The sequence below is a fragment of the Gossypium raimondii genome, chromosome 10 (assembly GCF_025698545.1).
Source record: "Gossypium raimondii isolate GPD5lz chromosome 10, ASM2569854v1, whole genome shotgun sequence".
In the NCBI taxonomy this organism is placed as follows: Eukaryota; Viridiplantae; Streptophyta; class Magnoliopsida; order Malvales; family Malvaceae; genus Gossypium; species Gossypium raimondii.
The window spans coordinates 4,378,495-4,402,236 of NC_068574.1; the positions used below are offsets into that span (position 1 = coordinate 4,378,495).

General features: G+C 32.4%; 3 protein-coding genes and 1 pseudogene across 6 annotated transcripts; 2 read left to right on the forward strand and 2 right to left on the reverse strand.

The window, feature by feature from the left end:
* Window positions 1–338: 338 nt before the first annotated feature.
* On the forward strand, window positions 339–4,540 carry LOC105778074 (alanine aminotransferase 2-like; annotated as a pseudogene).
* Window positions 4,541–5,518: 978 nt separating this feature from the next.
* Window positions 5,519–8,761, reverse strand: LOC105777887 (proteasome subunit alpha type-5). The gene is made up of 10 exons (XM_012601390.2): window positions 8,661–8,761; window positions 8,526–8,573; window positions 8,356–8,437; window positions 8,184–8,264; window positions 7,479–7,592; window positions 7,298–7,399; window positions 7,022–7,080; window positions 6,134–6,236; window positions 5,921–5,986; window positions 5,519–5,817 (listed from the first exon to the last, which is right to left on the reverse strand). The coding sequence occupies exons 2-10, from the start codon at window positions 8,537–8,539 to the stop codon at window positions 5,725–5,727; spliced, it is 714 nt and encodes a 237-aa protein (XP_012456844.1). The 5' UTR covers window positions 8,540–8,573; window positions 8,661–8,761; the 3' UTR covers window positions 5,519–5,724.
* A 5,423-nt stretch (window positions 8,762–14,184) lies between these two features.
* On the reverse strand, window positions 14,185–17,190 carry LOC105778237 (uncharacterized). 3 transcript variants are annotated; one of them, XM_052621746.1, is made up of 6 exons: window positions 17,042–17,185; window positions 16,793–16,916; window positions 16,117–16,687; window positions 15,319–15,829; window positions 15,159–15,240; window positions 14,185–14,576 (listed from the first exon to the last, which is right to left on the reverse strand). In XM_052621746.1, the coding sequence occupies exons 2-6, from the start codon at window positions 16,847–16,849 to the stop codon at window positions 14,361–14,363; spliced, it is 1,437 nt and encodes a 478-aa protein (XP_052477706.1). In that variant the 5' UTR covers window positions 16,850–16,916; window positions 17,042–17,185; the 3' UTR covers window positions 14,185–14,360. The 3 variants fall into 3 exon arrangements, with proteins under 3 accessions (XP_052477706.1, XP_052477707.1, XP_012457349.1); XM_052621747.1 differs by lacking the exon at window positions 16,793–16,916 and having other exon boundaries at window positions 17,042–17,190; XM_012601895.2 differs by lacking the exon at window positions 17,042–17,185 and having other exon boundaries at window positions 16,793–17,002.
* A 5,570-nt stretch (window positions 17,191–22,760) lies between these two features.
* On the forward strand, window positions 22,761–23,726 carry LOC105777788 (uncharacterized). 2 transcript variants are annotated; one of them, XM_052622767.1, is made up of 4 exons: window positions 22,761–22,883; window positions 23,014–23,132; window positions 23,256–23,371; window positions 23,460–23,726. In XM_052622767.1, exons 1-4 carry the CDS (start codon window positions 22,844–22,846, stop codon window positions 23,572–23,574), a joined length of 390 nt encoding a protein of 129 aa, XP_052478727.1. In that variant the 5' UTR covers window positions 22,761–22,843; the 3' UTR covers window positions 23,575–23,726. The 2 variants fall into 2 exon arrangements, with proteins under 2 accessions (XP_052478727.1, XP_012456704.1); XM_012601250.2 differs by lacking the exon at window positions 22,761–22,883 and having other exon boundaries at window positions 22,895–23,132.
* Window positions 23,727–23,742: the final 16 nt, after the last annotated feature.

A 23,742-nucleotide genomic window follows, 5' to 3' on the forward strand; every position in this document is an offset into this window, starting at 1 on the left:
ATAACATTTTAAACAAAAGTAATTAAAATTTAACCTGAAACAAAAAAAAAAAAAAGAGACTATTTTAATAGTTTAGCTAATTTTAAAAAATCTAAAATTATTCTTTGGAAAAAATCTAAAATTAAAATTTCTACCATGTATAGTTTTAATTTTAAACGTGATGAATGACTGAATGCTACATCATTAATGTTGAAACCGTGGGCGCAAAGGGACACCTGACAATTTCAGGTTAATTTTCGTTTCTTCCAACGAATGGGCTTTGAGTTTCTCTCTCTCTCTCTCCTTTCAAAGGCCACTTATTTACTTTTCGCCTCTGGTTTAACAACGCGTGTAGTGTGTATATATAAACAGCGATGCGGAAATTTGTGATTGCAATGCAAGAAATCTCCTTCAAAGGTCACGTCAAAACTATCACTTTCAACGTTCTCTAACTTCCTTTTCTCATTCTCTATACCCTTTTCTTCTCCCCTACTACTGTAGCTGATTTCCATTTCTTCTTCTTCTTCAACAATGGCTCCTCAGGTTACTGTTGATAGTATTAACCCCAAGGTACTATTTTCTTTTTCTTTTTCCTTCAATTTGGACTATTTCTGAATCTGGGTTTATCTTATTTTCTCTTTCTTTTTTTTTTTTAAATTTAGTGTTTGATTTGTTGTTGGATATTGTTTTATCGATACTTCTGAATCTGGTTTTATGCTTTGTGTGTTGTGCTTGTTTTGTTATCAATCTGTTTCCTTATCACTAATCCTCTCTTTTATTACCAGGTCATTGAATGCCAGTATGCTGTACGTGGTGAGATTGTCATCCTTGCGCAGGTTGTATGCCAGTTTGCATAATCTCTTATATGTATTTGTAATAAATTTATTTCTGTCACGTTATATATCTCATGCTATGTGCACACCCTAAGTATGACTTTTGGGTCATTACAGCATCGGTGTCCATATGATTGACAGTTTCATTATGTTTTAGAAATTTTAAAGTAAATTCTGCTGATACAGTTTGGTATATGAAGATGGATTTACTTTGAAATTTTGTGAAATAGTTCTTTAATGACATTTGCTGAATATCTCTCGCAGAAATTGCAACAAGAGATACAGGCTAAGCCAGAGGCTTATCCCTTTCAAGAGGTACATAACTTTCTTCCTTTACAGGTTTTTAATCAACACTTGTAGAGTTGGAGTGTGCAATCCTGAAATAAAATGAAGAGGCTTTTTTATTGTTTGACGTACCTTTATTTTTGTATTTGGGGTTAAATGCTAGTTCTCTTTTGCAGATTCTGTACTGCAACATTGGAAATCCTCAGTCTCTTGGTCAGAAGTCAATAACCTTTTTCCGAGAGGTTGGTTTTGTTACTAGATGATATTGATTACCACGAGTTTGTGTCATTGTGAATGAAGCAATTCTAAATAGGATATCTCTGCTATAGGTTCTTGCATTGTGTGACCATCCAGCCATTTTGGCCAAAAGTGAAACACAGGCTTTATTCAGGTACTGAGATTTAATATTATCCATCAGCTTTGCTGTTTTTTCTGTTAAATTTCTAGATTTCTTGTGAGAAAACTTTAACAGCTTCTATTGAGCCCTGTGAAAGTTTAACATATAGAGATGTTCTCTTCATCTAGCCTAGAATACTTTGGCAGATTATCAGTTTTTCTTTTACAGTCATTCCTTTGTCTCGTGTAATTTGGTTCATGGCTTGTTGCAGTGCGGACTCCATAGAGCGGGCTAGGAAAATTCTTGATCAAATTCCAGGAAAAGCAACTGGTGCATACAGTCACAGCCAGGTTCTGATCATTGCTCATATCTTGGAATTTTGACAACTTGTTATTATTATTGGAAATCAATTTATGCTTGCATATTATTCACATCAGGGAATTAAGGGATTACGTGATACTATTGCTGCTGCAATCGAGGCTCGTGATGGTTTTCCTGCTGATCCAAATGATATTTTCATGACAGATGGTGCCAGCCCTGCAGTAAGTTTCCATCTCAAACTTTCTTGTTACATGTTTCATGAGTTCCTCACGAAAGCATGTATGACAGATTGGATTTTTCTTCCTTGTTTCCAGGTGCATATGATGATGCAGTTACTGATAAGATCTGAGAAAGATGGAATTCTCTGTCCCATCCCTCAGTATCCTTTATACTCCGCTTCAATTGCGCTGCATGGTGGAACTTTGGTATGCATATAATAACTTAAAGCATTATTTAGTATTTAGTTATTTGTAAGCTGTCTTTAATTATCTGTTAGTGAAGTAAGTACTCACTTTTTGCTTCATTGACCAAGCTTTAACTGACCTATATCAAGTTGCGTTATGTTTCTTGAGGATTACTTCTTAGCTGTCTTTCCCGGTAGAACTTGTTAAATGATTGGCAATAGAGATTTCCTTTAACCGTCCAACCATTTTTTGATCGGCCAGTTGTTGTAATTACAACTTTCTTTTGGATTTTACAGGTTCCCTACTATCTTGATGAAGCTACAGGATGGGGTTTGGAAGTATCTGAGCTTAAGAAACAACTGCAGGAAGCCAAGTCTAATGGCATCACTGTTAGGGCCTTGGTTGTAATAAATCCAGGCAACCCAACAGGACAGGTATCAATGAAATGCTTTCAGAAAAGTATATTATAAATGAAAAAGGTTCCTGCAATTTCATTTTTCTCATTTTGATTGCAGGTTCTTGCTGAGGAAAACCAGAAGGCAATCGTGGAGTTCTGCAAGGAAGAAGGTCTTGTTTTGCTAGCAGATGAGGTAGGTTGATTTGCATATGTTCTTGCTTTACCATTCGTTAACAATGACTTCGCTTTCCCAAGGGCAAGTTTGCACTGACCTTGATAGCCACCTCGGTTTCACAGGTTTACCAGGAGAATGTTTATGTTCCTGAAAAGAAATTCCACTCTTTTAAGAAGGTTGCCCGATCTATGGGTTACGGCGAGAAGGATATACACTTGGTATCTTTTCAGTCGGTCTCGAAAGGTAACATTGGTTTTATCTTATTTCTATTATTTCATTTACGGAATGTGAATGAGCTTATTCAAAGTTTGGAATTTTGACACAGAATATAAACTCTTTTACTGTCTCCAGGGTATTATGGAGAGTGTGGAAAAAGGGGAGGTTACATGGAGGTTACTGGGTTTGGTGCTGATGTGAGGGAGCATATATACAAATTAGCATCTGTGAATCTGTGTTCTAACATCACTGGTCAAATTCTTGCTAGTCTTGTCATGAGTCCACCTAAGGTTGTATCTTTTGCCATTTAAAGCCAGTTATCTGTTTGTATTCAAATGACATTGGATGTATGACATAGGACTAAATAGATTTTGAGCTTTGACAAGCTGCTTATAAGCATTGTTTCTTATAGAAGAAACACATTATTGGAGAAAGCTTTTGAATCTCCCAACTATTATGCTTTGTCATGGGTGACAATTTACATAGGGGGCATGTAAAAGCTACTAAAAATCTTGATCATCTCCAGTTTCTACCACCTTCTATGGACATATGATGTTTGTTGCAAATGACGGAACATATGAAACTTGCAGGTTGGAGACAAATCATACGAGTCATACATTGCTGAAAGAGATGGAATCCTTTCATCTTTAGCACGGCGGGCAAAGGTTAGTCCTCTCTTAGGTTTGATTGGTTCAAATGACATGAACATGGTGCAAAGTGGCCATTGATGCTTTGTTGTAGCCTGAATGGATGCTAAATCCCCCATTCTAAAATGGTGCTTAACCAAGAAATTTGGGAACTTGGAGGTTGGTGAGGTAGTAGATTTAAATTATATGACTTGTAACAAAATTCCAAATGCATGCAGACACTGGAAGATGCATTCAACAAGTTGGAAGGTATAACATGCAACAAGGCAGAAGGTGCAATGTATCTTTTCCCCAGAATTAATCTGCCTAAAAAGGCAATCAAAGCTGCTGAAGAAGTGAAAACAGCACCAGATTTATTCTACTGCCGTCGTCTCCTCAATGAAACCGGAATCGTTTTTGTTCCTGGTTCTGGCTTTGGGCAGGTAAGTTGACCTGCCATTATATTGGCTTTCGTTTGGTCAGAATATAGCAATTTTATGCCAATTGAATTGCCATTTTTTCATCTCTAACAATGAGTAACATGGGGGTTTGGCCATAGGTGCCTGGCACTTGGCATTTTAGGTGCACAATACTCCCTCAAGAAGAAAAGATTCCGGCCATCGTCACCCGCTTAACAGATTTCCATAAACGTTTCATGGATGAATTCCGTGACTAAGTTTGAGGTACCCTTTGCAAGAATTCGCGATAAGACGTGTCCTTTACTTCTCCCATATAGACATGGACACTGTTAATCTTTTCCTTCCTTTTCTTTTTTTGTCCTTTCCTATTTAATGGAAAGATATACCAATGTTTTCTAGTCGTTCACCAAGTCTTTTTACAATTTTGATGTCTTAGTGAGAAAATCTTGTGATCATTTTATTTACAAGGATTGCCAGACTTATGCACTGGAATCATTGTTGCTGTTTGTTAAAATCGATCGAACTAAGTTGAATTGATTGAAATTTTTAAATTGACTGAATTAAGATAAAGTAAGTCATAAAATTTTATAAAACTTATGAGTTGACTTAAAATTTTCAAATTAATAGTACGAGAGATTCAATTTTAATTAGAAATCATTTAATAGAAAAGGTAAAAAACAATCTCTTAAGAAGTTTCATCAAAATTACACTATCACAATTTTTCAGCTATCATAGTAAGCATATTACTTCTACATTAAACTATCTACAAGTAATTTAGGAAACAATGACTTCTGTTTAATTGTATAGATTGAAAAATTATTTCGGATAGATAACTAATTAGGTTATTCAATACTGACATCCACGAGTCTTTTGTTTTCGTAAAAGAAACACCAACTTGATGGATTAGATCATTAATGATCTTTTTATCCTTAATTTGATCAAAATTTTACACAAACTAATTGAGTTGTACATTTATTTATTCGAGTTAACTTCAAACTTCGAAAAAATTGAATTATTTATTTTAAAATTTTAAAATCTATTTATTTATTTCTCCAATTGAATCCCTAATAGCTATGCAGGGATCAATGCCAAACTTTGATGTGTAGAGTACAATTGTTCGAGGGTGATGATTTGGATGTTGTCAACCTGTGAACTCTTTTGAGATGGGATAATTCATATATACGGCAGTCAGAAAAAGTGAGCATTGTCAAGAACCATTCTGAGAATTGTTTTACTTTAGTACAATTGTTCGAGGTTGATGTTTTGGATGTCGTCAACATGTGTACTCTTTTGAGATGGGATGATATATAAACGGCAATCAGAACAAATGAGCATTGTCAAGGACCATTCTGAGAATGGTTTTACTTTCACTTTCACCGAGGTCTTTTCACTCAACTTGACAATGCTAACCACGTTTGCCCACCTTAGTCCTTGCTTATCTTTCTTATCAATGCAAGGCCAAATTGACTTTAAAAAGCAATAATATGGGTAACCGTAACCGAGTCCATGAATTTGAGAACATAATATCCAAATAAAAAAGGTTCTTTTTTCCGATCTGGTGTAATTAAATTATCCAACTGAAAGAGTAGATGAGTTTAGTGCCACACCAAAAATAACGTTTCACAGCTTGAATCCCAAGAAACAAATACAAGCTTCTCCCCCTCAAGTCATGCATCGTTATAACAGTAAAGCAGGTTGTTGCATGGTAAGATCTTATGATGGCAGCGCATTCTCATAGGCGAGTAATGACAGCTTCCACCTCTGAAGGGGTGTATAGATGGTATGTTGGTGCTACTTTGGCAATATCAACATTGTTGGGAGTCACCTGCAGCAATATCGTTGTTCAATGGTGCATACATTTGTCAGCAAAATTAAACAAAAACATATAGCGGAACCTCAAAACTGAATGTTTTCGCGTGAAACTTTACCTTCTCTTCCATTACTTGCTTTAAAATGGACAGAGCAATAGTTTCAGCTTCTTGAAGAGTCAGGTCCTGCAGGTGAGGGTGAAAAATCCCTTGGTAACTCAGCACCAAAAATACTCAAAAATATGTGTGTAAAACAATCCTAAACGGATAAGGTCACCAAGATCAGCACTCCTAAAGCTGAAAAACAACATACAAACAGAGACGAAGATATACCTTGTTGTATTGCTCTTGCAAAGAGCTGTCTGCACCTTCGGAACCTGAGCCTATAGCTTTTCCATTGCATTGCCAAAATGTGCCAGAGGGATCAGTATAGTATCTGCAAAAGAGAAGTTAGAACTGGTAAATGACAGCACGAGAATATATTAGTGCCTATCAGTACAATGCCAGTCAATTTTGTTCTGCATTCTACAGGGAACGCTATTGGTTTTTCTTTTTTTCCCTAACAGAGCCTGGATACTTCATTCTATCTGTCCAACCAAGGAAACCATAACTCATTCTAATTGAAAATAATAATTTGGAAACCTCCTAATTTAAATACTTCGGGATTTATAACTACCTAATACAAAGTTTATAACAATGCTGAAGAGCATAGGTTTTGAAGAACCATGCTATAATTGTAAATCGGCAAGCAACAGCAAATGAAGCACTTATCTGAAAGGTGATTTAGTGAAATACAGTGTTTGATCTGTAACCATCCAGTCTTGCAAAAATATGCCACAGCATGGCAGTGAAATCAGGTACATGACACATTAGAGCTTATTACAGTTTTAACTTCTTAAAACCTTACAATTTAAAACAAGCATGCGGTAATAAGTATGTACCTTATAATTATATCTCTACCAAATTACCAATTGCAAATGACAACATATAGACCCTGGGAACAGTTTTAATTGTAGTGACAATTTTTTAATAGATTGCATTCTTCAGGGAAGGGCAGTTCAGTGAATAAACTTTAAAAAATCACAATTGTGATGATACAATTATCTAGTGACATAATTAAGATAAATGTTCATCCTAAAAGAAACTCATTCATCTTTCCATATGTTGAAAGAGATTTTTCTACATGAAAATCAACATAACGAAAACTCATATGATACTTACAAGCTAGGCCCATTCTCATCATGACCAGCAATGAGAAGAGACACCCCAAATGGACGGGACTGCATAGGAAAACGATATGACATGTAAATAAGCACTTAAAAAGTAATGCCATGGATAGAATTCTGTATCATATGAAAAAAGAAACTAAATGCACAATTGTAGAAGTCATACTGGCTGTGGCTCTTTGTTTATTGCTTACTAAAATGAGCAAAAAGCATCATGAAAAAGGAGCTTAAAATTTCTATAACTATGTATAGAAATTATATGCAACCATACCATGGATTCTTCATCTCCTTCACCAAATCGAAGGGCCAGGTCACAAAGAGCTTGTGTTGTGGACTCTACAGTCATTGGCTCGCCATATGAGAATCTGTGGTTCTGTGTGACCGTAGAAGATATCAGCATAAAGTTGCAAAAAAATTTCACATCAAAGGGTAGGGCATAACAACTACGGTACCTGAGTCTCAACTCGAGCATGTTCAACAAGTGTACGGGCATCAGCAATCAAGCCACTCATAGCACATCCTATATGTTCATCAATTTCCATAATCTTCTCAACACTGCTGGGCTCCTGAAAGAGAGTCCAGTACTTATGAGGCTGGGAAGAAGTTGCAATAATCTACACCCCACTAAATCTACTATACGTGCTGGACGTCAAGTATCATTTTTAAGAAGAATGTAGCTTCAATTGTTAAGTCTTAAGTAAAGATGCGGCAGGTGAAGGAATCTTAGGGAGAATCAAGCAGCATACAGAGAAGAAGAAAAAGGCAATAACTAGTTGGATAGAATACTTGACATGTCTTAGACATTTCATTACATCACATAGAACCAGCATACTGTCTATCACATTATGCGAGTCGACAACAGCAAACTCTGTCGCTTGGACCCAGATTTTCAATTCTAGGGTATTGACTATTAATAAACATATTGACATGCTTGCAACTAAAGAGTAGGTCGTAGGTCAAAAGATACTCCTTATATCCCTAAGAGCTAGCGATAACCTCATTCTCCAAATGGAACTCCACACCTTAAAAAACATATCCTTAAATTGCATTTTAGCAAACAATTCATAACAAATTAAAGCAAAAGGGGATTAAAAAAAACCCTTTTAGGAAAAATAATCTGCAAATGTAATGGTATTAAATCAAGTAAGAGTACAGACCAACAATGGCGAAGTAATACGCTTCTCGACAGCCAACACAACACCTTCTTTCGTCTTTAACCCAATTGCAGTTGAACCCAGCTGTAGTTCAATTAATAAAAACCCATTAACATCAAAGCAACCCAAAAATTTATAAAACAAAAAAGGACACAATAGCAAAAATGGATTTTACCTTGATGGCCTCAATAGCATATTCTACCTGGAACAATCTTCCCTCCGGAGAAAATGTGTTCACCCCACGGTCATACTCAGTCCTTCATAGACCAATCACCAAAACATTATTTAAAAAAGAAAAGAAAAAAAAAACACTTGATGAGGAACCAATATGTTTTGCTATGGTACCTGGTGAGAAACATCTTGGATCGATTGGATGTTAGATCTAACAAAACCCTAAAGAACAAAAAAACCCACAATTTTTTAGCTTATTTCTGAAAAGAAAATTAACTTAAAAAGAAAAAAGAGAGAAAGATGATTTACTTGTGAAGAGAGTATTAAGAGAGAGCAACTGAGCGAAAAGAAAGAGAGTGCTTTTCTTAAAGTACTCTAGTCTTCTTGCGAAACAAGACAGCCTGTAAAACGGCTGCGTTTCAGGACGTGAATAAATCATAAATCATAAGCAATCCATATGCCCAATAGTTTGGGCTTTGACTTTGTTGGATATCATTCCCTTACATTTCTTTTTTGTTTTTTGAATTTCTAAGGTTCGGATCAATGTTTTGATAATGGGATCCGTTTGTTACGCTAAAAATAGTAGGAGGGATTGAATTGATATTTTAAAGTTTTCTTAAAAAAATTATTTATTTTATTTTCATATTTAATCTCTTTAATCATATCTATTATTTAATTATTTTTATTAGCTTACTAGATTTTTTTTAGTTTCCCAATATGTCTATTTGAGCGAGTCCAATAACTAATTCTCTACATTCAGTAAATTCATTAAGGGGTAAATGCTGACCACAAATTGTAACATATTATTTTTTAGACATGTTTGGTAGGGATTTACACATATTTTAATATATGAATTAATAATAAATTAATTTAATTAATAATATTTAACCTTTCCTACTTTACTTTTAATATAGAAGAAGAAAATTTTTATCGTTTATTTTAAAAATATTTTAATTTTATAAAAGCTTACTACTATTTTTAATTTTAAATTTATATTTGTATTAATTATTTTTAACCAAAGGAGGCAATAAAAATTAAGTGGTCTCCACATAAATGGGTTCACTCATGTCGAAAATAATTTAACTTGTAGTTTCAGGTTATATAAATGCTGAGTTGGCATGTTTTAACGGTTCAGATTTATTTTCAAATATCCAACCGCTTAAATGAATTTTAGCTTATTTCTTAAAAGAGAATTATCGTCAACAGATTGGGCAGGTTTCAATCTTCAACTCATTTATTGAGAAAGAGATCTACCCATAGCCCAAGAATTTAGGCTTTGACTTCGTTGGATAATTCATTCCCTTATTAATAAATTGGAATTTTAAATAATAAAAAGTAAGCGTTAAAAATTAATTATTAAATTTAAGTTGTAAATTTTGTTTGGTATATTTTGAAATTAAAGATGGAATATAAATAAATTATTTGATAAATATAATTTTAAAGAGAAAATATTTAAAAGATAAAGTTAAAATAAAATAAAAATAATTTTAAAAATTCACACTTTTTCATTAAAAATTGTGGAAAATATTATTTTTTAGTTGATCTAATTTTTTCAATGATTTATCAAAACCTTAATATCACTTGACATCCGAGGTTAGTTTAGATATGTTTAAGAAGGGAAGTGTATAATTAATTACCTAACTATTAACGTGTTTTTGTTTTGGTCATCAAATTATAAAAAATTCAATTTTGTCACTAATGTCTCGGTTAAATGGTCAACTGATGTAACATTTTCTAATTAGTATAATAATAGATTTAGTCCTCAATACTTACACTTTCTATCAATTTAATCAAAATTCTAAACAATTCAATGAATATAACTTTTCACATTTACAAATTCTATCAATTTGATAATTAAACAGTTGTAATATTTTATGAAAAAGTACAAAATATTATATTATATTTTTCCTCAAAATATATAAAAATAATATCATATATTATGAAAAATTTTTACTATCACAAAATTATGTAGAATAAGAAGAGTTCATTAATCTCACATCAAAAAGGCGTTTGGCTATATAAACGAGTGCCTTTGATTGGTTTTGGCTTTGTTTATAGATTTATAGTTTTATTTGTTTATTTCGAGTTGGATTTTTTATACAATATTTAGAATTATTTATAATTAAATAGGAAGATAAACATATTTTAATGGGTTCAAACTCACATTTTTTTATATTAATTATAGTATGGATATCAATCGAGTTACACATATAAGATAGACATCATATTTCAATATAACACCCTTCATATTGGTGATGAAACTAAAGATTTAGTGGCTGATATGTAGTCAAACATGCTGACTTTCATAACCCCCAAAGTGTTCGCTTTAAGACCCTGTTATCAATTTGATTACCAGCTTCTCATTCTCTGTTCTTTAAATTCCAACCCTAAATTGTGTTCTTTTTGGAACTAAAAAGGGAACTTGGTAATCTCATTCTCTTTGGAACCCATAGATTCAACAACATCCCCTCTCCTGGAAATGTTTTTCTTCCTGTAAGTATCGATTATAGGTTATTGAGTTCTACAAAAATAAAGACTTATTTGAAGATATAAGATTAATAGAAAATCAGTAATAATTTTATTAAGTAAAAATAAATAAAGTAAAGATGTGAGGAGCTTTATAAAACAAAAACTAAATAAAAGAAAACATACAAAATGATTTGGGAAAAATCAATGAAAAAAAACTCCAGTCAAAAGTAAATTTTTGTTTCAAGGATATAAAATAATTTTAATGTGATTTAATAAATTAATTATAATTGTGGATGATCGCCTAATAATTTAATCTCTTCTTACGTTTTTGATAATTTATTTAATTCTAGCCAACAAACATACAATCATGCTTTATATAAGTTAGAATGAATGCACACACTACGTAAGGCTAGTTTACTATTAATGTTGAAAAGTGCTTTTAAAAGTTACTTGAAAAAGCTTTTAAAAATTTTGATAGTATTTATCATTATTGTCAAAAATACTTTTAAAAAATAAAATAACAATTTTAAACATGTTGTAAAATAGAAGAATTGTAATTCAAGTAGGAGACACGCACATACTAAATAACAAAAAAAATTAAGAATAATTAGATCTCACAAACTTCAAATTTAGAAGATCCTTCGACTAAAACGGAGGGTTTAGAACTCCATAAAAAAAATAAAGCGCAAAAACAGAATAAAATTAAGGTGGTTATGTTTAGGTCCCCAAATTTTTCTAGGTTTCTTGGCATTTTTTACATCGAACTTCCAGATCATTTTGGGGCACATTCTTAATATTTTTTGAGCTTGAGTCGTGAAACAAATTCAATTAGATCTTTCAATTTTCTTCGAATTTATGAGATCAAAACAAAATTTCATAAATTAAGTTATGACCAAAATACTGAAATTACTATACCTGTATTGAAAATCCAAACTCAAAAATTTACCCAAAATAAACTTTAAGTTACTTTTTTTTCTAATTATTCTCTAAATACATAATAAATAAAATATATAAATAAATAATATATTTATGAACATAGTATAATGTAATAAAAGAAATGCCACAAAAAATTTAAAAAATTACGCAGTTATCATAAGAGGAGTCCATCAAATCCCCTTGATAAACATGGCCAGGAAGTTTGCAGTTCATGGAGCTAAATCCACTATCACGCTCTCCTCTTCCCAAAAAACCATACAATGCGACCATCAATCCCACACCAACATGTTCGCTGGATCGTACTTAAATCTATAGCCAATTGCTTAAACGTTCTATTTAAATCTAATTTTCACGGCTAACATATTCTCCAAGGATAACACATTTTTTCCTAAGAAAATTCAAAAATTTGCATTCATAATATATATAATCATTTAATTATATTAAATATTAATTATATATATTTAAGGATCAAATTGATAGAATTTATAAATATAGACAGTTAAATTTATTGAATTATTTAGAATTAAGATCAAATTAATAAAATGTGTAAATATTAAAGACTAAATGTGTTATTCTATTAATTAGAGAAGAACCATTTAACGTGAGTGATCAAAACATAAACAATTAAAATTAAATTTTTTATAATTTAGTAACTAAAATAGAAAGAAATTAATATTGGGTGAATAATTCTACAGTTTACCAAAAAGGTTACTCTCATATTTTAATTGATTAAAGTTTGAAAATTTTGCTTGGTGTTCTTCTTCAAGCTTAACAATGGCATCTAATTCTGTTTTGTTTTTTTTGAAAAAACAATGGCATCTAACTTATTACTGTTAATCGTTAAAAAGGAACAGATGTATCATAAAGTTGCAAGTTGTGACAGTATACGATGGACACATGCAATTAGCTAATCTCTAGATCATAGGCTTAGGTAGTGTCAGATGTGTTGTGCTTCTTCTGCAACTACTGCTTTTGCCTGCTTTGGTTTTTTGTGTGTGTTGTTTTTTCTGGGTGTTTATCGTGATAATAGTAACTTGTTCTTTTGGATCCGAAAAAACTGCGCTCCATGACATTTACCATATCTTTGCCTAAGATACTGTGGCTGCCGTTGCCAGTCCATACTCTACCGCGAATGGGGTGAAGCTGAGCAATAGGCTTATTGTAATTTAGCTGCAACATGGGGAGTGTATACAAAGGCTGATGATTCAGACATAGACAACAATAAAAAGACAAAAAAAAAAAGAAAAAAAAGAGAGCATAGTTTCAAAATTTATGTGTATTTATGTTTCAAATGTAACATTAATAAGAAATTTTCGGTAAAAATACTACAGAAATTTTTGTACTAAGAGTGGATTGCATTTTGTTCTCTTCTTTCAAAACATGAGTAAATTAGTCTTTATACATTAGATCAAAGAACAAATTGATTCTTCTGTAAAAAAGAATTCATCAATTTTTACGGTTAAAATTGTCCATGTGTATTAAAATGAGATACACATGGCATGCCACATGTAATTGTCTGATTATTCTGTCAGAAACATCAGTTTTTAATCGTAGAAATTGATGAAAATTTTACTAGAAAAGACCTTTTTATTCTTTAATCTAATGTATAGAGACTAATTTACTTATTTTTTTAGTAAATGGGACAAAATGCAATCTATCTCCTAGTAGGTCTCAATACTACTTTTATCGATATTTTCGTTCATTGTATTAGTTTAAGAATAAAGTAGAAAAAAAAAGTTTAAGATTGTAAACCAAAAACTATTTTCTAAAGAAATTGTTTTATAAATCAATTAATAGATCATTGAGTTTTTGTAAGAATTCGATTTTGTTTGAGGTTTAATTGTATGTTAATTGATGGTTGAGTGTACCATTGGCTGAGAAGGTTGATATAACGTGCCAAATCTTTTCTTTGTTGCCATTTTAGGCAGGAGGCTTGATTCAAGCAATAAAAGTTCCTATTCTTCGTGATAAAGTTTAGGTTTATTTATCTTTCCAAGCTTTGATACAAGACCAAGATCCTCTACCACTCTCTATTCAATCTAACTGTATCTATAGCTTTACTGGCTTTTGTTTGTATGGGACTTCAGTTCCCGTTTTGCTTTTAAAAACAACTTAGACAAAACTTGGTAGACTTCCCTTTTTCATTCCTCCCATTGGTATTCTTAAACAATTGTGATGCATTTGTTTAATGGCTGTCATAGGTCCTTAATTAGTTGAGACTATGTTCATCACTCGACCAAACTCTAGAGTAATAATATCCTAAAGCTTCTGGTCCACAGAGGCTGCATTACCAGACAAGTTCCTTAATCCTTGTGCTTCTCCCCCAAAAAAAAAATACATAAAAAGACAAGTTCCTTAATCCTGGGGTGGGTCACCAACAACATAATTCGAAGATAAAAGGCAAATGAAATGGCACAACAATGGTAAGTTATTGGCAGCATAACAATATCTGTACTACTTTTATATCAGAAATGGAGAAAATTTTCGGATATGATCCCATTTTCAGGCCAACAGTTGACAACAATATTGCTGATGTGATTTTTTCTTACATGAAAAAGCTTTGCAAGAATGGGGTTTTGGGATTACACACAATGGGACATTGGATTAGCTGCTGTTATTGCAAGGGAAACAACCACATGAAATGTTGCCTGAAAATTGCAAGTTACTTCGGTTACTAATCAGAATGTTGTTTGGCTTTTGCATTTGCTCAGCATGTTGCTGTTGGGCTGAAGCTCTCCATTCTTCGGCTTTTCGATGAACAACCGCCATTCGTTTCATTAATTTCTCTTCTAACTTTGATCTCATTTTTTGTATTTTCACCTGCAAAAGGGTTCAGTTCACAACATTATATGTCAGTACATTAATGGGATCATTGTCACATGGTCCTTTATTAAATGCCCTATAGAGCTTATTTTCAACAATGGCTAAAAACCAAGCTTCCAAGTAGGAGACAACTTAGATGAAGTAAACATTTCAATTTCCCATGTATTTTTTAATGCTGGAACTTCACATGGAATTACAAGTTACAACTACCACGGGTTGCAATATAAAAATAGGGACTTGATGACTTTAGCTTTCTTCATTTATATATTTTAAGGTTGAAGCATGCAGATAAAAGTATATTCAATTGAGGGAAGACACTCCAGCAGAGGTGGGCTAGTCAAGAAAAGCAAGAGATGAGATGTATCTTCGAGTGGCTCGAGGAAGAAATATCGATTTAATAAGTTCGGATATGGTCCAAGCAGCATGAAAATCTTTAGTCTTAACTGTCAAGAGCATATCCATATTGCAGCAAAAGAAATTCAGGCTCAAAGGCAGCCATTGATGATTGAACTTTAAGGTTTAATAAAGTGCTCGAATAGGAACATGCTGAATGGCCGAGAAAGGATTGAAAAAAAGTACCTCAAGCTTTCTTGATTGAGCTTCTGCTTTTGCATTTTGAAGGTTCACCCAAGCTTGGATTTTTGCTTCCTCTCTTCGGTACCTGTGACCCAAATTACAGTCATTGTTGATATGTTACATAACATGGACAATGATAACAAATATATTTCTACATCATTACCTCAGGCAACATTTAGTCCTTTCCTCTTCTTCCCATGCAGGAGTTCTCGAATCCGACACACTTTTCCGGCACGCACTGCCGGTTTCGAAATGTCTAAGGCTCTTTGACACTTCCTCCTCCTCCTCTTCCCTCGAGCTCCAATTGGATGTGATGGAATCGTATTGAGACCCTAGCTGTAGTTTAGCTAGATGACATTCTTGCAGCTGGGAAATGTCGATAGTGCTATTAGAACTATTCGAATTGCCTGATGCCAACGGACCTGACCTATTAGCCGGTGTGTTATGCCGAGCAGGTGATGAGCTCTTGCACGGTGTGTGGCATCTAGATGTTCTGGAACTTCCTAGTGGAGTCATCTCTGTCCCAGCATCTTTATGTTTAACATCATGGTACATTTCAGTGCCTGCATCTGTCATGGTTTCACTCACTGAGTTTCTGAAAAGAAACCCTTCCCTTGAAGGCTCTGAACATCTGAAATTTGGTAAAATTGGTTCTACCTCATCCGTGAACTTATCTACATTCATTAATCAAAAGCAAAACTAAGTGCTCTCCTCAATGTTAACCAAAATTTATAAGCTTTCAATAAACTATTTTATTGATTCAAAACCCCCCATTTTCATCATTCATGCAAAAAAGACCAAATTCTTTATTTCAAAGCTGGAATTTTTTGTTCTTATCTAAAAAAAGCAAAATGAGCAAACAGTGGTGCAGTTTAACAGTACTATTAAGCTTTCAAAAGGCAAAAAAGGTGAAGAAAAAGACAATCATAATGACCCAAAAAATTGTTAGATACCATACTACCTTTTAGAAAGACATCAGTGGAACCTGGGATTCCACTAAAACCTCTGGTTGGATTATGATGTTCCAATGAAACTGGCCCTTTTACAACCTTTGTAATTTTTTCCTCAGTGACCCTTGATTTCTCAGCAAATACTTCAGCTTGTTGCTTAAAGTTATCACATTGTTTAGTTACCTTTGATGACTCAAGGAGTGACTTAATGGTATGAGCAGGAGATTCATGGCAAGAGCTGCTGATTAACCATTTCTCTGCATCGTCCCATTTTGAAGGAAAGCTCTTTCTAGCTAGATTGCCACCACTGAAGCTGAAAACTGGCCTACCTGGTGTACAAGGAGTTTCCAAAACTCTCCTTTGTGTTGTCACTGAGTTCACCCCTCTCCTCCTTTGCATTGAAACATCTAAACCTGTGGTGGTGGTGGTAGTGGTGGTGTTTGAAGCCGCCATTGGAAATGACTTGACAAACTCAGATGTCTCCTTGAGATTAAGCTTACAAAGTGGGTCTGAAAATGTGTCTGCAAAGGGGTTACCATTGCTTTGTCCATAAAGGCTTGCATTAGTCTCCACCCCTGGTTCCTGAATCACATGAAAACACACACATGTTGTGAGCCTGTGACTGAAAACGAAAACAAGAAACACAAAAGAACAAAAAAAAAAAATGGGATCTTTAAGCTCAAATACCCCATTAGATGGAAACAAAAGTGGAGCTTGAAAGCATTTGGGACTTGCAAGATCCATTTTTTCTTGAAGATAACCTGAGTTTCTTTTTTCTTTTTGGCAAACTTGGTCAAGTTAAATTGCCGAGCTGCATCAATGTTTGAAAATGATAATGACTAAATATAAACTGTGGCATGTGAAAGCGATAGGAGATGGGTTTGAAGGTTTTTGAACAGATAGCTAAACAAGGATTAAAAAAAAAAAGAAGCTTACACGAGTAGAAACCATGAACCAATGTACTGTTCATAAGACCCACATGGGGCTAGATAACCACTAAACAAAAGCTTTTGATATCTGTCTGAAAATGCCTCACCCTTTCAAAATGAAACAACAGTGACACATTGTCCCACTCTCACGAAATTAGATAAAAATAAGCTAAGAGACGAAATAGTACTCCATCAAAAGAAGAGGAACTTTGGGAGGTGAACATAATTTAATACTACACACGCAAATATAATATAAAGTAAAATAGAACCCTTTGAACCCTTGACTCTTTGAGAGTCATCATCAGTTCTCTAAGCTAAAAGCAAAGAAATGGACAAGGATAAAAAAATATCATTTCTATTGGTTTATATATATGTTTATGGATTATTTTTCAGAACCTTCTTTTGGATTTCATCTTCAGTTTATAATGAGCATTTCATATTTCATAGGCTCATAAGCTGTTAGCATTGCAGGTAAGCGCTGTTAATACTTAAAAGCCTTTCTCTCTCTATTGTCATGAAATCCCTTTGAAGTATTCTGTTCAATTCCTATTCGGACTTAACTTTAGTTTTAGCCTTTTAGAACAGTTTCTTGAGAAAGATAATGTGACCCTATGGAGTTTGGATGGTTGGGAGTTGCAACAATTCTTTTTAGGGTTAAATCACTTTTTTTTTATATATGATCTTAGCATTTGTTTTTTTAAGTTAATTCTGAATTTGGTAATTATTCTCGTATTTTGGACTAAAAAAATTTCCCGCTTTAACATGAAAATAATTATTTAATTTAAGTCCCAATATAAAATAATTACTAAGTTCAGGAGTTAACTTAGACAAAAAAATAATTATTAAATTCAAACCCTGATTTAACTTTTTTTTCAAATAAATATACAACAGGTAGATGAATAATGAATTATAAGAGCATCTCTGTGAAAATTCAAAACAACTTAATGAAACATGTCAGTAAACATAGGCTAAATAACTTAATACAGTATTAAAGTGTTCAGTACCTTTTGTTGAATAAAGTATGTAAGTTACATATGTAGGCTATACATTTATGTTGGACTTTGTTTTTCCGGTTCCTAATAATAGGGGTCTGCAGAAATATCATCATACAGATTAGAGCTGTATTTAAGCACCGAAAATGTGGAACTTGGAAGCTATAGATTATTAATGGTTAATGAGACCATCAAGTTCTTTTTCTTTTTCTTTTCTTTTTTCTAAAATGGCTTAAAAGAAGAAGAAGAAGAAGAAGAAGCATGATTTGGGTATTAAATTATATTCTTTTTTGATAAAATTATCATAGAAGTCCCTGTACTATGAATCAGATTCCCTCTACTCAAAAAATGGATAAATTAGTCCTTGTACATTAGATTAAAGAGTAAAATATTCCTTTCTGTTAAAAAATTCATCAATTTATGTTGTTAAAAACTGGGTGGTTGATCGAATAACTAGACAATAATGTATAACGTGTCACGTATATCTCATGTAGACATACAATGGCCGGTTTTTAGTGGTAGAAATGAATGAATTTTTTAACAAAAACACCAATTTACTCTTTGATCTAACATACAATGACTAATTTACTCTCTTTTTTAATACAAGGGGCAAAATGCATTCTGATCCTTAGTACAGGGGCCTCTGCGATACTTTCCCCACCTTTTTCATTTGACACTTAATTTCTTTTTCCAAATTGGTATCTATAGTTAATTTTTTTTAATTCATTAAAAATTTTCTAGAAATTTTAATTTTTTAATTTTCATATTTTAACTAATTATTCATTTGTTTTTATTATTTTTGGTTTTCAGCAAAAAAAAAATTGCAATTTGTTTGGAGTTTTTATATATTGGATTTTGATTTAAAAAAAAAACCGTTTCCAGTGGCCGACCAATTAATTAAAGAGTAGTAAATTGATGGAAAATGCAGCTTTGCATATGGTGACTTAAATTCTCATTCATTTTGGCTGAGATCTTATTATCTAACATTATATTTCTAATGTGGTCCAGGTTAGCTTTGATTGAACAGGAAGTTAACTTGGATAGGCCCAGGTTAGCTTATAGCTGCAAGTGCCCAGGACCCACAAGGTACCTCAACTATGGGTTCCTAAAGGCTAAAACAGTTTTATTTTTATTTTTAACATTCATTTCATTTTATTAAACCAAAGAAATTAGGTAAAAAATCTTTCTATTCTTTCGATTTTGAAATTAAGTAAATTAATTTTTTTTAATTTTAGAGTAATTTAATTTATATTAATTTCGAAAGTGAGCAATTTAGGACAATTAGTCACGACGTTAATATCTCTCGTCAATTATATATAATTTTAATTGGTATAGTAACAAATTTAACCTTTGATATTTGCATATTTTATGATTTTGGCCTTAACTTTAAAATTTTTAATTTACACATTTATATAAATGTTGCAGGATAAATTTATTAAATTCAAACCAAATTGATAGAATATGTAAACTTTGAAGGCTACCAATCAAAATCATGTATAATTGATAGAAAACATTAACGCCATAATTAATTGTCCTTATTTACTCATTTTTAAATTAGAAAGAATTAAATTGCTTTGATTTTTTGAAAAGAAAATGGAAATAAACTAAAGAAATTTTATACCCAAAAATTACAAGCAAATCAACCCAACACAAAGGCCATGATTTGGAGCATCAAAATCTGAAAAACTCGATTTGATAAACTTTCAACATAATAAATTACGTTAGTTTTGGTTTTTTCTTTCACAAATGTGAAAGGAGACTCTCCTCTGTAATCTTGATTCAATACACATAACTAAAACAATTATAGGAATTATTTAAATTTTGACGTGTTTTGTCTTAAATATAATATGAATTATTTTTTAATAAGGGTATAGGTAGAGGTGTTCATGGGCCGGGTCGGGTCTAAACATAATATTAACATACTTTATATTCGTTTAAGCTTGATCTGGCTTGAAATTTGGGTCTAAAATTTTATCCCAACCTGCCAATTTTTGCAAAAGACTAACTTAAACTCATTTTAGGCTCGCCCATATTTAAAAAAAAATATTTATATTATATTATTTTAATATTTAATAATTTTATACATTTTTTATTTATTGAAATTTTTATACAGTCAAACGTAATATTATTTTAATGTTTACATTAGAGTAGTATGATATATTTAGTATAGATTTATTTTTTAACGTGTTCTAAATTACATAATATATAAAAAAATAATATAATATAAAATATTATAAACTTTAAAGGGGCTGTGCTCGAGCATTGAATGTTCAAGCTCGAGTTTAGCCCATATTTTAAACGGGCCTAATTTTTTTCCCAGTCCCATTTTTCGGATCTAATATTTTTACCCAAATCATCTCAAATTTCAAACAAACCTTCGAATCTAAACGAGTAACCCAGCCCATGAACAGGTTTAGATACAAGTAAAAATTGTTGAATGCTAAATTTAAAATTTATGTCAATTGAAATTTTTTAAAGTTATACATGCCAATGATTTTTTTAAAGTTTCAATTAATTAATTAATTAATTAATTATAACAATAATTTTAATAAAAAATTAATTATTATAAATATCTAATTAAATACTAAAAACTACAAAATTAATCATTAATCAGTTTATCTTGAACAAAACATGGATGTTGGATGTCCCAAATACTTCCAAGCTCCACTTTTTTTTTCCCATCTAATGCGTAATTTGAGCTTAATGATACCACATTTGCTTTTTATTCTGTGTTTGTTGTTGAGTTTTTTTTTCCTTCGTCTTTTCTTTTTCGGTCACAGGTAGTAGACAAAGAAGGCTGCCCCAATTTTTTTTATCAATTGTTTTATACGGTATGGATTATAATATTTTAATTGGTGTTTTCAAAATTTTTAACTTTTATCGATAAGTGGTTGAGTGTAATAGTAAGGTACATTGCACTCTCAAAGGGATGACTCAGGTTCGAATCTTGGAAACGACATTGTTGAGAGGGACGGCCACGAACCTAGAACATGGATCATAAAACGGACATGAGGTAAACCAAAAATAAAAAAATAAATATTTTTAGGTGCGTTTGGGTGAGAAATTTATAGAAGGGATTTCATTTGTATTAAGACTTTCAAATTTTTAAAAATGATGATTTTAAATCATTGCATTTTGAATTGATGAATTTTAAAATGCTAGCATTTTAAAAAAATCAAAACTTTTAAAATTCATATTAAAATTTACTTTTGAAATTACTCAAAATTTTAAAATTCTCCGATATATTTACCCAAACAAATAAATTTATTTTTCAAATTTTGAAAAATTTAATACACCTTTAAGATATATCGATCTTTTGATCCCTTGAAAAATTTATTTAAAATTATAAGGATAAACTATAATTATTTATGTCTGAAATGTTACATTTGTCACTTACGTTATAATTTTGTTACGCGGTGGTCACTTCGTCATTAAGCTCCATTACCTCCCTAACAGTAATCCTACGTGGCAGTCCAAATGGGTTTTAAATGCCAACTTGGATGTCTAACTGAGATGATAATAGTTTTTTAGTCAAAATGGAAAAGAAAACTAAAAGAAAAAAGAGTTATTAATTTAAAATTTTTAATTAATTAAACTTATTTAATTAAAAATCTGTTCTCGTCCCAATTGGAAATGCAAGTTGGCATTTAAAACTCATTTGGACTATCGCGTAGGATTGTTGTTAGGGAGGTAACGGAGCTTAACGACAAAGTGACCACTTCGTAACAAAAACGATAACATAAGTGATTAAAACGTTACATTTTAAACATAAATGACTAAAATGTAATATGAGACAAACAAAAGTGACTGTTTTTGTAAATTATCCAAATTATAAAATATGGCAACAGGTCTAAACCTAATTCATTAATATCCATTTTAGTATTTTTAATTGAATGTCTCTATCTAGACGCACTAAATTATAATTTAATAAATTTCATATTTTTTTAATAATGTAATGGGAGTCTATCAGAAGGTGAACTTAGGCAAAAGAATTTTTTTTTATTATCTTAAAAGTTCGTGACCTCTTGTCAAGGGTTCTGGTTTGGCTCTGGTGACGGCATTTTGTGTGTTTCATGTGATTCAGGAACCACCTGCGGAGACTAACGCAAGGCTTTTATGGACAAAGCAATGTCACCCCCATTTACAGACAAATTTTCTGACCCACTTTGGAGACAAGTCAATTCCAATGTGAGCTTCAAACACCACCACAGGTTTAGATGTTTCAAACCATCGTCCCACTTTGAAGGAAAGCTCAGCTACCACTGAACCTGAAAGACCTGCCCTACCTGCTGTCCAAAGGCACCTTCCAAAACCAAAACTCTCCTTTTGTGTTGTCACTCACTTCACTCCCACTCCGAACATCTAAATCTGTGGTGGTGGTGGTGTTTGAAACTGCTGCCATTGGAATTTGACTTGATATAAACTGTGCCATGTGAAAGCCGTACGGATAGCTAAACAAGGTAAAAGAAGCTTAAACCATGAACCAGTGTACTATTCATAAGATCCACAATAAAAGCCCATAAAATGGGAAATCTGGAATTGAATCAAAAGCCAGCCTGCCTTTGCACACTCAGATCAAATGTGATTGGCTGGTTAAAGCAGATAATGGAGAAATTCATCCCAATAAATATTTCAGTTTTACCTTGACGTGTCGCCTGCAATATCCACAACCTAGTATTTAGTTGACTCCTTCTAATTTAACACCACAACTATTATAGTTCTTTATAATATAAACCAACTCAATGATTTAAAAACTTAGATGCCATCTCATTGTGTTTATTTTAATACAAAGTTATAATGTTCCATGTTGTCAGCATATGATAAGCAATCACACACCAATCAATAGCTTGTTTAAAAGTATGTTCTTTGCAGACTTTAATCCCCATGTTTTGTCTTAATCATCATTACTCCTTCCTTTCCCTTATATCTGTAGTATGAGAAATGAAATCAATGTCTTTAACAAGCTCCTTTCCTCTTCATGTTCCAGTTACAGCTTCTACTTCACTTGTAAAACATGTTAACAAGATTGCGATGCTTAAACACAACCAAGTTCCTAACAACAAAAAACCCACTTTTCAGATCAGATCCTTCTCCAAGAAAAACAAGGTCAACGATTACCTCTTCTTTTGTTTTACTTTTCTTTGTTTAGTATTTCAGGACATAACTGGCAAAAACCTTGTCTTCCATGTTTATCGGTGTTTGAATGTCTGCTTGATTTGGTTCAAACAGGTTTTTGAGGACCAGTCTCAGGGATTAATCTGTTATGAAGATGAAAATGGTGAAATAGTTTGTGAAGGATACGATGAGGGCCCTCGGTTTCATCAACGAACATTTTATCATCTTAGGTGAGAAACCCTGTAATAGTTAACTTCCTATGTTATGACATGTTTCATGTTACTGACCAGTTTTTGTCATTGTTGAACTGAAATCCAGAGATGCAGAGATCCTTGATCTTCTTCAAGATAGATGGCTTCAAATCGTTAATGACGGAGGATTAAGCAGTGCTAATGAAGGTGTTATCACTGTGAAAGATGATTCCCAAGTGTAATGATTTTAGCAATGGAAGCCTGGTTCTTACCAGATTTCATGGAATGATTGTTACAGACTGTAAAAAGAACTCTTGTAAGAAAAAAAAAAAGTCTCTTGTAATCAATCACTTTGTTTTTACATAATGTAATCAAAGGCTAGTTTTTCAATCAATTATTGTATACCAAGA

What these genes read in the sequence shown, in the direction of transcription:
- LOC105777887 (XM_012601390.2), bottom strand. An exon ending in GTATTACTTCGCCATTGTTG is followed by an intron (nt 7,593 to 8,183) that starts GTCTGTACTCTT and finishes ACTCTCTTTCAG; the next exon opens with GAGCCCAGCAGTGTTGAGAA. An exon ending in TGCAAGAGCAATACAACAAG is followed by an intron (nt 5,987 to 6,133) that starts GTATATCTTCGT and finishes CCTCACCTGCAG; the next exon opens with GACCTGACTCTTCAAGAAGC.
- LOC105778237 (XM_052621746.1), bottom strand. Translation starts at nt 16,849, where the DNA reads ATGGATCTTGCAAGTCCCAAATGCTTTCAAGCTCCACTTTTGTTTCCA. An exon ending in CACTGATGTCTTTCTAAAAG is followed by an intron (nt 15,830 to 16,116) that starts GTAGTATGGTAT and finishes TAATGAATGTAG; the next exon opens with ATAAGTTCACGGATGAGGTA. An exon ending in CTCAATCAAGAAAGCTTGAG is followed by an intron (nt 14,577 to 15,158) that starts GTACTTTTTTTC and finishes ACCCTTTTGCAG; the next exon opens with GTGAAAATACAAAAAATGAG.
- LOC105777788 (XM_012601250.2), top strand. Translation starts at nt 22,968, where the DNA reads ATGAAATCAATGTCTTTAACAAGCTCCTTTCCTCTTCATGTTCCAGTT. An exon ending in CCTTCTCCAAGAAAAACAAG is followed by an intron (nt 23,133 to 23,255) that starts GTCAACGATTAC and finishes TGGTTCAAACAG; the next exon opens with GTTTTTGAGGACCAGTCTCA. An exon ending in CGAACATTTTATCATCTTAG is followed by an intron (nt 23,372 to 23,459) that starts GTGAGAAACCCT and finishes ACTGAAATCCAG; the next exon opens with AGATGCAGAGATCCTTGATC.